This window comes from Eptesicus fuscus, chromosome 13, assembly GCF_027574615.1.
Source record: "Eptesicus fuscus isolate TK198812 chromosome 13, DD_ASM_mEF_20220401, whole genome shotgun sequence".
Classification (NCBI taxonomy): Eukaryota; Metazoa; Chordata; class Mammalia; order Chiroptera; family Vespertilionidae; genus Eptesicus; species Eptesicus fuscus.
In genome coordinates, this window is record NC_072485.1 from 58,834,370 (window position 1) to 58,847,235 (window position 12,866).

The 12,866-nt window shown below is 38.2% G+C and overlaps 1 protein-coding gene across 1 annotated transcript in view; it reads left to right on the forward strand.

The window, feature by feature from the left end:
* Positions 1 to 1,217: 1,217 nt before the first annotated feature.
* The window catches only part of LUZP2 (leucine zipper protein 2), a 147,100-nt gene continuing 135,451 nt past the window's right edge, over positions 1,218 to 12,866 (forward strand). Inside the window, exons 1-2 of the mRNA XM_054725292.1 lie at positions 1,218 to 1,292; positions 10,152 to 10,214. Coding sequence (XP_054581267.1) covers positions 1,218 to 1,292; positions 10,152 to 10,214 — 138 coding nt within the window. The remainder of the gene's footprint in view (positions 1,293 to 10,151; positions 10,215 to 12,866) is intronic.

Here is a 12,866-nt window from a genome sequence, read left to right on the forward strand (position 1 = left end):
CCTCTCTCTCTCTCAAATAAATAAATTTAAAAAAGAAAGAAATCCGGGGGGATCATTAAATCCCATCGAATGAAAGAACAGGTCATGGTTGTGCAGGATGTGCTGGTCAAATAATGAACTTAGGGACCCAGAATGGTGCCGATGGCTGTGACAATAATCTCAAATGTATTAAGTGATTATTTTCCAGGCATTATGCTAAGCATTTTGCTTGCCTTATGTCATCTAAATCTCACTACAAAACTATGAAGTGGTTCTATTATTACGCCCATTTTGTAGATTAAAAAATAACTCTGAGAGGGTACTCTCCTATCCCCTCGTGTCTATATTGTGGTGACACATCAGGGTTCTGAATGCAGTCTTTTGGCACTTAACCTTTTGCACTCAGATGTCGAGTGTGACTCAACACGGTTAGCATTAGAATAAAGGAATCGAGAAAAAAGCAAGCAAGTGCAAAGGGTTAAACCTGAACTTGAAAAAGATAACATGATTTGTCATAAATGATTCATTTTAAACCCTTGAGAAAAATGCATATTTATGGAAACATTTATATTTTTAACCAGTGGATAGGGCCTATATGTATTTGTGAGTTTGATAAATAATATATATGTGTGTGTGTGTGTGTGTGTGTGTGTATTTCTATTATTATCCCCAATAAGTGAGGCAGCACTCAAGTTAGAAATGTCTCTTTTCTCTGTTTTTGTAAAAAAATCTCAGGCTTTATAAAGGATGTCTAAAGCACAATGCTTTAGAATTAATCAATTAGGAGCATCAGAAGAGAACAGTAACTTTTATCTTATCAGCAGTCTATGGTAACTTCTTCCTAACTAGCATGTTCACACCTTGTAGTGTGAGCAATAAATCTATATTTCTCTCTCATTAAAATTAGCATGCTATCATTAAAATTAGCTTTTCAACACTAATTATTATACTGATTTTATGTAACACATTATGCAGCTCTCAGATGATTCACACAGTAGGATGCTCATAAGACACAATAGCAAGGCAATTTCCTTGAAATACAGCTTGCTTTTAATACTTGCCTGGGAGAGAATTCCTTTTATTACCAGAATTCTGAGAAACACCCAGTATGCTTAACTGGGTCTCTATTCAATTCTGGTTATTTTTTCCTAAATATAAGTAGACAGCAAACGTCCAGGAAATAACAGAATTATATTAAGCCTCTCTTTTGCTCTGTTTCCCACTAACCTAGAGAACAAATGAAGTCTCTCCAGGAGGCCCTGCAAAATCAACTTAAAGAGACCTCCGAGAAAGCAGAAAAACAACAGGCTACTGTAAGTGTGCTTCTTTTTTGTGTCCTTTTATTTGGGTTACTTAAAAAAAATCACTATAGAACAAATATACCTGTAAAAATAAAAATGAATATACAATAAAGAGTGTTCAGTCACCAATGTCATAAAAATTCAAAAATATTTTTAGTTGTATGTGATCCTTAGGGGATTTCTAGTTTTCAACCCTCATTTAGAGATGAAAAACTGAAGGAGGGCAAGAGTGGGGCAGGAGTGCTGGGATCAGGCCCCACATCAGTGCAATGGTCCTTGAATTGTGGGGCGTACCTGTCTTTGAACTAAAGTAAGCTGTACAGGTCCCCAAGCCACACACCAAATCAAGTGAGGGCATATCATCTGCCTTTTTAGTCAACACCACAGGTGATTCTGATACAAAGTTTAAGAAACAAAATTCTCTCACCCTAGCCAGTTTGACTCAGTGAAGAGAACATAGGGATGATAGAAAGGAAGATGCTCTTGAAAGCAGTGCTGAAAACAGATTTCTACCTTATTCCCCAGATACCTTATGAACCATTTATGGGGATTCAGCCCTATATCTTGTGTCCTGAACCTGAACTTGTTTTAAAATATAGTATATTGAGAGAAAATCAAAGTTATTGTAAGACCAATAGGGAACACTACCATTACAAAATAAAATTTATTTCCCACAGTTCTCAAGGGAGGTGGCATGCCACATGACAGGGACCACAGGGAAGCACTGTATGGCCATCAGGCAGAGAGAGGCAGGGGAACTGTGGGCACGAGCTTTTACTGTGGCTTCTGTGGAAAGGAATGGGTGAGGCAGAGTAAGTAGTGAAAGGAATGATCAGTTTAAATTATCTCATTGGGCCCTGCAGCATAGAAACCACACCTGGTTGTCTGATTACCTGGCCCTAGGCTGATTAAGGCAGGTGCATAGTGGAATGGAGTGTGAAAACTTGATACAAGGAACGGTTGGGGTTGTGAGCTCTGTATTGGTTAGTCTGTATTTGAAAAGCATACCATCAGAAGGCAGACAGGTTTGGAGGGGGTTGGGGAAGGAGCAGCAACAGGGGAGCAAGATGTTGAAGTAGGATGACTCAGACATATTATTGTGCCGTCCATAACAAGGCTTGTCTGCATATATGTGTAGGGTAGATGCTAAAGCATCATGTTTACAGAAGCCACAAAAATGATTAATACAGTCTCCATCCAAGTGAATTACCTGGGATCTCAGCCCCTTTAAGAACTGTCAGCCTGCCTTTCATTTGCAAGGCTTCCTTAAATAACCTGAATTAGGATGTGGAGTTCTGCTTCTGAAACTCAGCCCTGTCTGTCATCAGGGACACCAGCTTCCTGAAGACTATCTATCTAATAGTGACTATTGACTTTCCTAGATACAGGATTGTTTCTTACTAATGGATTCACTGTTATCTGTTCTGCCCACTTATGTTGGCTCTTCTCTGCTATGCAATGTATCCTAATGTTTGCCTCTCTAGACATCAGATGTTATATAAAGAACAGACAAACTTTCAGCATCAGCATATTGATCTCTCCCATTAACACCTGACCCAGCCTACTAGGTGGTCCTCATTTCAATCCCATTTCTGTCTTGACCTATCACATTTAATCAGGGCTTCTTCATTGCCTTGTTGCAAATGACAGCAGAGCAGAATAGAAGTGCTCAAACATACAAATAAAGATTATATATATATATACATATTAGAGTTCTGGTGCACGAAATTCGTGCACTCGGGAGGGGGCAGTCCCTCAGCCTGGCCTGCACCCTGTTGCAGTCTGGGAGCCCTCAGCAGATGTCTGACTCCCCTGTGGGGAGTGGGCCTAAGCTGCCAGTCGGACATCCTTAGCACTGGGGTGGAGGCGGGGAGTGCGTTGATCACCAGGGGACAGCTCCTGCATTAAGCGTCTGGCCCCTGGTGGTCATGCACATCAAAGCGACCGGTCTCTCTGCCATTTGGTCGATTTGCATATTAGCCTTTTATTATATAGAATATATATATATATATATATAATACATATATATTATATATACATTGATGTGTGTGAGAGTATGTGTGTCTGTGTGTATAATGAAAGACAAAGACAGAGGGGGTTGGGGGAGAATCAGAATATATTTCAGCACAGAATTCTCCTTTTTCATTGTATCTTTTATATAATCTATATATATAAAAAGCCAGCTACCCTAACACTGTAATGACCAGAATGACTCCTCACTATGATGACCACTGTGGCCAGCAAACCAGCCCAATCAGGGGGTAGGGCCAGCTGGCCAACCTCCTGTGGCCCCTCCCCCAGGCCAGCCTGTCCTGGATCGGACTCTCCCACCCTGATCAAGGGCAGGACCAGACAGCCAAATGCCCCCCCTCACCCGCCCTCCATCTTCTCCCCAGACAGCCCCTATTCCAATCAGCCCGCACCACAATAGGCCCTTAGACCCTCCCCCTGGCCAGCCCCACTCCTGATTGCACCCCCCACCCCATTTTGGGGTGGGGCTAGCCAGCCAACTTTCTGCAGCCCCTCCCCTGCCTGGCCCCACCCCAGATCAGCCCCCCCACCCTGATCAGGGACAGGGCTGGCTGGCCAACCACCCATTGCTGCTGGTCCCCGGTCAGCACCCCCTATCTCATTTGGAGTTCGGGTCCACCAGCCAATTGCCCCTCCCCCCAGCTGGCCAGACCCTGATCGGCCCCAATTGGGGCAGGCCAGCCAACCTCCCACCATCTCCTCCTCCCAAAAGGCCCAGTCCTGAACTGCCTCAATTGGGACTGGGCCAGCCGGACCCCACCTGTGCACGAATTCGTGCACTGGGCTTCTAGTTAAAATATAAAAAAGAAAATTTAGCACATGATGTATAAACCTTCAATTAGAAATAAAAAATCTTGGGATGACTAGATGATGTGAAGTAATCCCAAAAGGTCTATCTCATTCCTCTCTTAAGGTTAACAAATGCATACCCCATGCCACCATCTGATGAAAAAGTCAGAAAATGTAGGCATTACTATAGTCACAGTTCACAGTAGAGACAAAATTTCCAAAGGAACTTCAAAGGAAGTTTTACTGGAGCTGGCCCAGTGTGTAAATGAGAAGTTACTATCTTGGTCTTTGATCTTTGCCAGAATATATAAAAGGAGATAAGAGAATGGAGAATGAAGAACAGAAGAGAGTAAATTTCAGACAGCTTTAGTGTCAGGACACTTGTTACTTGTTTCTCCTGTGGGAGCCTCTTCATGTGGTAGTAGTCCCCTTATGAGAATAATGCACTGTGATATTCTGGGGCAGAGGCTGATAGAAACTTTACATCATCTATGATAAGAACAATCTAGACTTTTATCTATACTCCAGGGAAGTCAAAATCAGAACTAGGAAATAGACTGGTCTCTCTTTCTTACACAGATAAATGCCCACTCTCTTACCTAATATTGGACAACCTAATGAATGTCTGAAGCACTCCACAGAGCAGAGAACTCATCTCTTGGGTTCTCTTCTTGATTCCTATAAACTTAGTGCCCTTGCAGGTGGGACCTTCCTATATGTTATTACAGTAACATATGCACATCTGTTATTACCATGTCATTTGTGTTATAATTGCCTCTTTATCTATTACACTAGGAGAAGGAACCATAAATGGATACAGTTTTATAAATCTGCTGTTAAAGGCAAAAAAAATTCACAGTAATCTATCTTCACAACACACACAAAAAAACTGGTGTGAAATAAAAAGGAATGCAATAATCTTTGACAACACTCTTCAAATATTTTATATGTTGATAACTTACAATAATGTATTCAGAAAATAAACACCATAGCAGAATATCAAACAGATTCATTTTAGAGTCACTCTTCTGGAAAACTTGAATAAATTTTATATTCAATTGTCTGCAAAGTTATTTTATGAGTAGAAGCTAAAAATATTCCTCAAATTTCTCTTCTCTACCTGTCTTCCACACCTGCTAGAACAGTGTACTATAGAAAGGTGTTTAATCACATCAATAGATATGCACATACATTCATATAAGTAAATGCATGTTTCTATCATGAGATAAAAAAAGTTTAAGTCAGCAACAAGTGTTCTTATGTGTGATATGCTCTTATAATTTTTACTCAAATATATTATAAGAAAGCAATGTTCACTGATAAATGTGAAATTTTACATGTAAATTCTTAGATAAATAAATATCAAAAGCCAATAATTCTTCAAGAATAAATTAATTACTTGAATAGCCAAATATGGATGGAATTTTACTGGGCTAAAGCAAGACCTCCTTTCCCCAAAATTTCAGAGCCAGAAAGTTTTTTTGTTTTGCTTTGTTTTTCTTCTCCTTCTCCTTCTTCTTCTCCTTCTCCTTCTCCTTCTTCTCCTCCTTCTCCTTCTCCTTCTCCTTCCCTTCTCCTTCTCCTTCTCCTTCTCCTTCCCCTTCTCCTTCTCCTTCTCCTTCTCCTTCTCCTTCTTTCTCCTTCTCCTCCTTCTCCTTCTCCTTCTCCTTCTCCTTCTCCTTCCCTTCTCCTTCTCCTTCTCCTTCTCCTTCTTCTCCTTCTCCTTCTCCTTCCCCTTCTCCTTCCCCTTCTCCTCCTTCTCCTTCCCCTTCTCTCCTCACCCAAGGATATTTTCTATTGATTTTTAGAGAGAGTGGAAGAGAAAGGGAAAGACAGAGAGAAACATTATTGTTCAAGAAGCACATTGATTAGTTGTCTCTTGCATGAGCACTGACCAGGGCCTGGGCCCGGGAGGAACCTGCAGCTGAGGTATGTGCCAGGTCCACAGGTCAGTGCTCTATCCACTGAGCCAAACCAGCTAGAGTAAACCAGAAAGTTTTTACTATTGTAACTTTTACCTAATTTGTAATATATTTTATTTATTTCAGAGAGGAAGGGAGAGGGGGAAAGAGATAGAAACATCAATGATGAGAGAGAATCATTGATCAGCTGCCTCCTGCACACCCCACACTGGGGATCGAGCCTGCAACCTGGGCATATGACCTGACAGGGAATTGAAGTGTGGCCTCCTGATTCATAGGTCAATACTCAGCCACTGAGCCATGCCAGCTGGGCATTTCTACCTGAGTTTTAAAGATCAGTTAATTTCTAGGCAAATTCCTAAGCAAATATGTTTTTGGAAAATAGAAAAAGGTCTAAAATTCTAATCTTATTTTGTGAGCATGTATATTTTTGATTTTAAATCAATTAATGACAGTGTGCATAAACTGATGTTGCAGAAGACCAGAGAAAAAACAAGCAACAGTTTAGAGAAAAGGAGTTACACTGTTTATTATGCCTGCAGACTCAGTGGAATAACTTCCCAAGTCTGAGAAAAGTAACATGCAGGGAACTTCTCTTTTATATCTTTCTGGTGTCTTTGTCCCTGAAATATGGATTATGCTTCTGGTCATTTTGCAGGCTTTGCATAAAAGCCCCAGATGTTGGGGGTCTCCAGGCCATATCTAGTGGTCTGGCTTGGTGCCAGCACTAATAACCCCCCTCAGGGGCTGTGCACTGTTCATAGTTTATGGCCTCTGTGAAATGTGAGCATTTAGGTAACAGGTTCTTCAAGACCAGTTTCTGGGAAAGAGGCAGTGACTTAATTATAGGTTATCAAGAATGTACACTGAGCTTGCTGGCACGGATTCAGATTGCTAGTCCCCCAAATATCAGGGTTACATTGGAATTAGCTTTTTTAGCCTTCTCACTAATAGCTACTTTTCATTGGTAAATGCAGATGCAAAAATCCCATATAAACAAATTCAAGAGTATATTAACAAAATATATCCTCAATAAATGTATACATCTGCAGCTGAAATAAATAATACTTATATCTTTGAAAGCATTTGTTCTGTTTCAAATTGAGTGACAATTTTCTAAGTAGAGTCCAGAAAGACATGACAGAAACCATAACAAATATTATAATAACATACATTTATTAAAATACTTTTATATAGCTATATAAATTATAGTATATAAATATTTGTATGACATGTATACATTTTATATTTACATATACATACTAGTATATACCATATTATATAATATAAATCATATTTATATATTTTATATTTACATATTTATATATAAATATTACATTATATACAGAGTATATAAATATGTTTATGCAAAAACATATAAATGTACATTTTATATATTTTTAATGTTTATTGGTAGCATCTAGGAGGACACAGATCTCCTATTACTGAGAGCCATAACACTTCCAAATGTTGATAAAGATTCATTTTATGCTTTTTCACCCTATATGAAGATTCTAGGTTAACTAAGGATTCATATAATATATATATTTTAATTGTTACAAATATTTCAATAATTATTTTTTCTGCCAAGAAGACTATAGTTGGTGTAATTGAAGACTGGGTTAGAAAGGGAAATTAAGATAACTGTTACTGCTCACTCTCAAAGAAAACATATTTGGAATTAATTCTGTAAATATTGTTGTGCTATTTTAGATTTAAGAGCAGATAAACTTATATCCTTGATTACATGTAAAATTACTATGACTTTTTCCATAAAAATAACATATTGTATATTTTATGCCAGAGATGTTGCAAATATCCACATCATTTGGTACATCTATAGTAAAATACTTGCAACTTAACCGTGATATTGGTTTTAAATCACAAAATATAAAAAAAGATAATTTTCTGAAAAATTAAGTTGAAAAAGCAGTAAAACATCTCTTGATCTAATTCTGTTGAAAACTTTTTTTTATGAACATGTGAACTTTTGTTTTTATCCCCAAGCAAATAACGGCATGGCAAATCTTTCAAATCTGTGTTCCTTGTGAAATACCTAATAGGCAGGAAGAAGTTCTCAGGTGTAACCAAGTAATTAAAGATATTAATATTCATTAGAGGCATGTCATTACTCTTGCTAATTTTTATAGCTTCACTTGCCCTAAATGAGACATAATTAGTCTAAGGGCAAGAATTAGCTTCAAGCTTTGACTTTCATTAAGAATAAAGAATTACTCTGTTCTTTCATTCTTTGTTCAGTGTAAATAAGTGATATTTTTGCCTCTGAGAATTACTAGTATTTCTTAACTATCTGCTAGAAAGGCTCATTTTTCCAAGAATGTTAAAACTTGCTGCAATTCCAGACCCATGGTTTCAAAATGTTAAAACTTTTTATATATTCTGAATATAGTTTAGGTCCTGAATATCTGAGTATTACATTCTCAGATATTTCTGCTAATCTGTCACAGATTAACATTTAAGCAATTATAGTCTTGACATTGCAATATATTTTCATTATAATTTTAATTCAAGCTATGTGTTAATTATGGATAACTGACTGAATAGTATAAAAATCTGAGGATTTGGGGAAAATAATGGTATCAGTGGAAAAGCAGGATGGCTTTAAATAGTTCATGACTTAAATAAAAGTCAAATTTGTAACATATCAAATTTGCTGGTGCTCATAGAGTGCTTGGGTAGAGGTAGTGTAAGCCTTGAGAGTTGCTTTTCTCTTTTCTGTAATGCAAGGGCATGATTTACGCTTGATTGCAGAAGCTTTCACTGCAAAGAAGTGTTTATTTAAAAGATGGCTATCTCAAGTAAACACATTGCCACAGAAACGTGTTCAAGTAAACACATTGCCACAGAAACTTGCCACAGAAAGCTCCGTTTTCTCTCCTCCCTTCCCCCCACACCTACATCCACTCACTGGTTTTAGAAGTATTGGTTGATCTCCATAACTCATTGACAACTGTTTGGATTGTTTGTTTTTCTCTTCCCAAGCTTAAATTCCCTTATGTTTTAAATTCACCAATAAAGAAGGAGCCCATGAAACTAGTCCTTCACCCTCAATCCCAATAAAAGTAGTATCACAGGCCCAGCTTCCTCTCTTCTTCTCTCTCTCTCTCCTCTCTCTCTCACTGTGTGGCTCCAGGTGTGCCATGTAATTTCTAGGACTCATAAATAACAAACCTTTATTATTTAAAGTTTCCTGATGGTTATGTAACCAAACCCATTGGCTGCCTGCTGCAATGAAATCTAAACTTGTGTGACAGATGCTGGTAAAAAAGGAAAAAGGTTTATTTGAGGGCTGACGTCTTGAGAAGATGGGGGACTCCTGTCCTCAAAAACCCCCACTTTCATAGATCAGTGCAAGCAGAGGTTTTTATAAGGAGGGAGAGGGAAAGCAGAACAAAAAGCTCAGGGGAAAGGGCTGTGGACTTGCAATCTCTCCTCCAGACTAATTGAGGAGATGCTGAAGGGAGGTGTGAATATATATCATTAAAGGGAATCTGTAGATACAGCAGACACCTGCAGGTCTTCATGGCTGCTGCCAAGCAACCCTTCTTCACCAGAACAGGACACTCTAAACTGTAAAATAAGCTAGATAAGAAGTAAAAACACAAGAGCTTATTTACATACTCTAAGGAAACAGAGTTGGCTGTATCTTTGGGAGAATGCAGAATGCATAACCTTTATTGCTTTATTGAAATGTTAAGTTATGGTTACAGTAATTGCTTAAGGTGTCTTATACATCATAATAAAAAAATAACAGTCACTATCAAAACTCTAAATCTTCCTCTCTCTCTGAAAGAAAGAAATAAAACAAAATAAAATAATAAAAATTGAGGTTTTAACAGATGAGGATTACATTTATAATGTACATCTCAATTAAAAATATTCTATTACATGAGAAAAGGATATTTTTATATACTCAGTAGATTTATATATATGAATTGGGCAATGAAAGTTTACTAAATGAAAATGTTAATCATTTGTTCTTTTTCAATATTTGTTGATAAAAAAATGATTATACTAGTATTATAGCTCAAACATCATGAAAATAAATTTATAAGAGCCACAAAAATTAATAAGAAATGTGTCCACATAATTTTCTATTCATTTTCAGATTAATTTTTTAAAGACTGAAGTGGAAAGAAAGAGCAAAATGATCCGGGATCTTCAGAATGAGGTAAGACATATTTTAGGCAAACCCTACCTAATAATAGAGTAATATGCAAATTCGCTATGCCTAAGCCATGCCCACCAACCAAGCCACGCCCATCAGCCAATTAGGAGCAAATATGCAAATTAACCCAACCAAGATGGCTACAGCCACCAAGAGCAGGAGGGAGGCTTGGGTTTCCACGGTAACAAAAGAAGCCATCCTGTTGCCAGCCTAAGCATCCACTCAAGGCTACAAAGTTTCAATTATAGAAGGTGAATTAATTCCAACAGAAATCGCTGCTGGCCCTGGAGCGAGCAGCAGGCTTGGCTTTGCTCCAGGCTACAAAGTTTCAATTGTAGAAGGTAAATAAATTCCAGATACCAGGGCCTCCTCTTGGATCGCCAGGGGGCATGGCCAGCCTGCAAACCACCACAGGCCCCTCGCTCAGGCTGCCCCACGCCCCAAGGGAACCCCCACCCTTCAGGGCAAACCAGTCAGCCCCCACCTATGCACCAGGCCTCTATCCTATCTAATAAAAGAGTAATATGCAGATTGACCATCACTGCAACACACAATATAGCTGCCCCCATGTGGTCAAAGATCCTGCCCCCATGTGGACACAAGATGGCCACCACAAGATGGCCAGCAGGGGAGGGCAGTTGGGAGGCACCAGGCCAGCAGAGGAGGGAAGTTGGGGGCAAACAGGCTGGCTGGGGAGCAGTTAGGCATCAATCAGGCTGGCAGCGGAGTGGTTAGGGGGTGATCAGGCTGTCAGGCAGAAGCGGTTAGGGGCAATCAGGAAGGCAGGCAGGTGAGCAGTTGGGAGCCAGCAGTCCTGGATTGTGAGAGGGATGTCCAACTGCCCGTTTAGGCCCAATCCAGGATCGGGCCTAAACGGGCAGTCAGACATCCTTCGAGGGGTCCCAGATTGGAGAGGGTGCAGGCTGGGCTGAGGGACATGCCCCCCCTCCATGCACGAATTTCGTTCACCGGGCCTCTAGTTTTATATAAATCAAAGACTATATACAAACATATTAATTTGCCAAAATCTTTGGAGTATTGTTCACATGCATATTTGTCCTTTAGTTATATGGACTAATGGAGAGGAACTATAAAGTTAAGAATTTCAAAGAGTAGATAATCACCATTTTTACAAATATTTGATAATGTTATTAGTTCATATATCTCTAGTTCATTTCGCCTTTTAATTATATTTTGCTTGGGAAATTTTAAAAATTTGTTTTTATTTTGTAAGTTAGTCTACTACAAAATGACAACATAGGCACTGAAGAAGCATAATCAATGGATGCAAGACACTGGGGTGGGGGATGGGGGTGAGGGCATGTGTGGAGGTGGGGGGTGTGGTAGTGGGGGATAGGGAGGCTAGGGGAAGGTCAATGGGGAGAAAAGGAGACATATGTACTACTATCTGTAATACTTTAAACTATAAAATTAAATTTAAAAAAAAGAGAGCTAGAAATTGACTTCATGCTAGGAAGAACCAATCTAGAATTTTTTTTTAAAAAAATGTATGGATTATAGAATAATGTAGATTTTAACAAAATAAGCTGCATCCACTTTTATTATAGCCTTTAATATGTAAGGACCCTATAAAAATCTATATACTTTATTTTTCTTTTAATTACTTCTCTATTTTGTTGTACAATTGCTTTATTTTTTAAATTCCCCATTGTGTTTATATTTTCACCTCTTTATTCACTTTTTTCTTGAATGGAAGTAATTATTCAGGACTATTAAGCCATGTCTAAGTCATGATACATCTTTTATGATCAATCCCACTAATTATGGTTTATTTTGAATCTCAAATCAATCACTTTAGCATTTATTAATTTCCTTCCCTTTCTTCTATTCTTCCTTTCTTTAATTTTTTGTGTCATTTAAAAGCATTATTCCTAAATGGCTTCCACCTGATGTCAGTGTTAAACAATAGATTTTACAAACGCCTGATGTCAGCATTCGGCACCAGCCCTCAATGATATTAAAATGGTTTATCAGATTTGCAAGGACTGAAGGAAGAAAGGAAAGCAAGAAATTTTTAAGTGATTTTCTGGTGATTCTACTGTATTTTCATATCTTTCCTATGATTTTTCTAGAGTCTTCTTAAGAAAGTGTGATGGGGTGGACTTGATAATGGTTTCCCTAAAACCTAATTTTTCAAGCTCCTTTGTGGATTTCTTGTTTATAGTGGAAAATACCAGCAGATAGGTTACCAGAATATACTAGGTATACTGGATAATTTATTGTTTGCTGGTGCCCAGTGAAAGCTCAGTGAAAGGGCTAGATAACTCAAGTCAGTAGCTTTCCACAGGTCATTTAAGACAAGGAGAACATTTAAAACAATGTCAAAGACAGTATTAATATAGGAAAAAAAGTACATATGCACACATACATACTCACATAAAGCATAAACCCAGTTGTATGATTATGAGAGGATTGTGGGTTAATTACATCTCTATATGTCTCATCAGTTAGCTTTTAATATTAGATAATTTTTAAGAAATCTACCATTCAGCTAAAGAAGAGCACTTTCAAAATCAAACAGTAATTTACTCATAACAAATACATATGAGGACAAACAAAATATTTTGTTACTGAGAGATATTTTATAGTATAATATTAATTTTCTAAGTGTGTATGCTAGAATAATTATAAAAT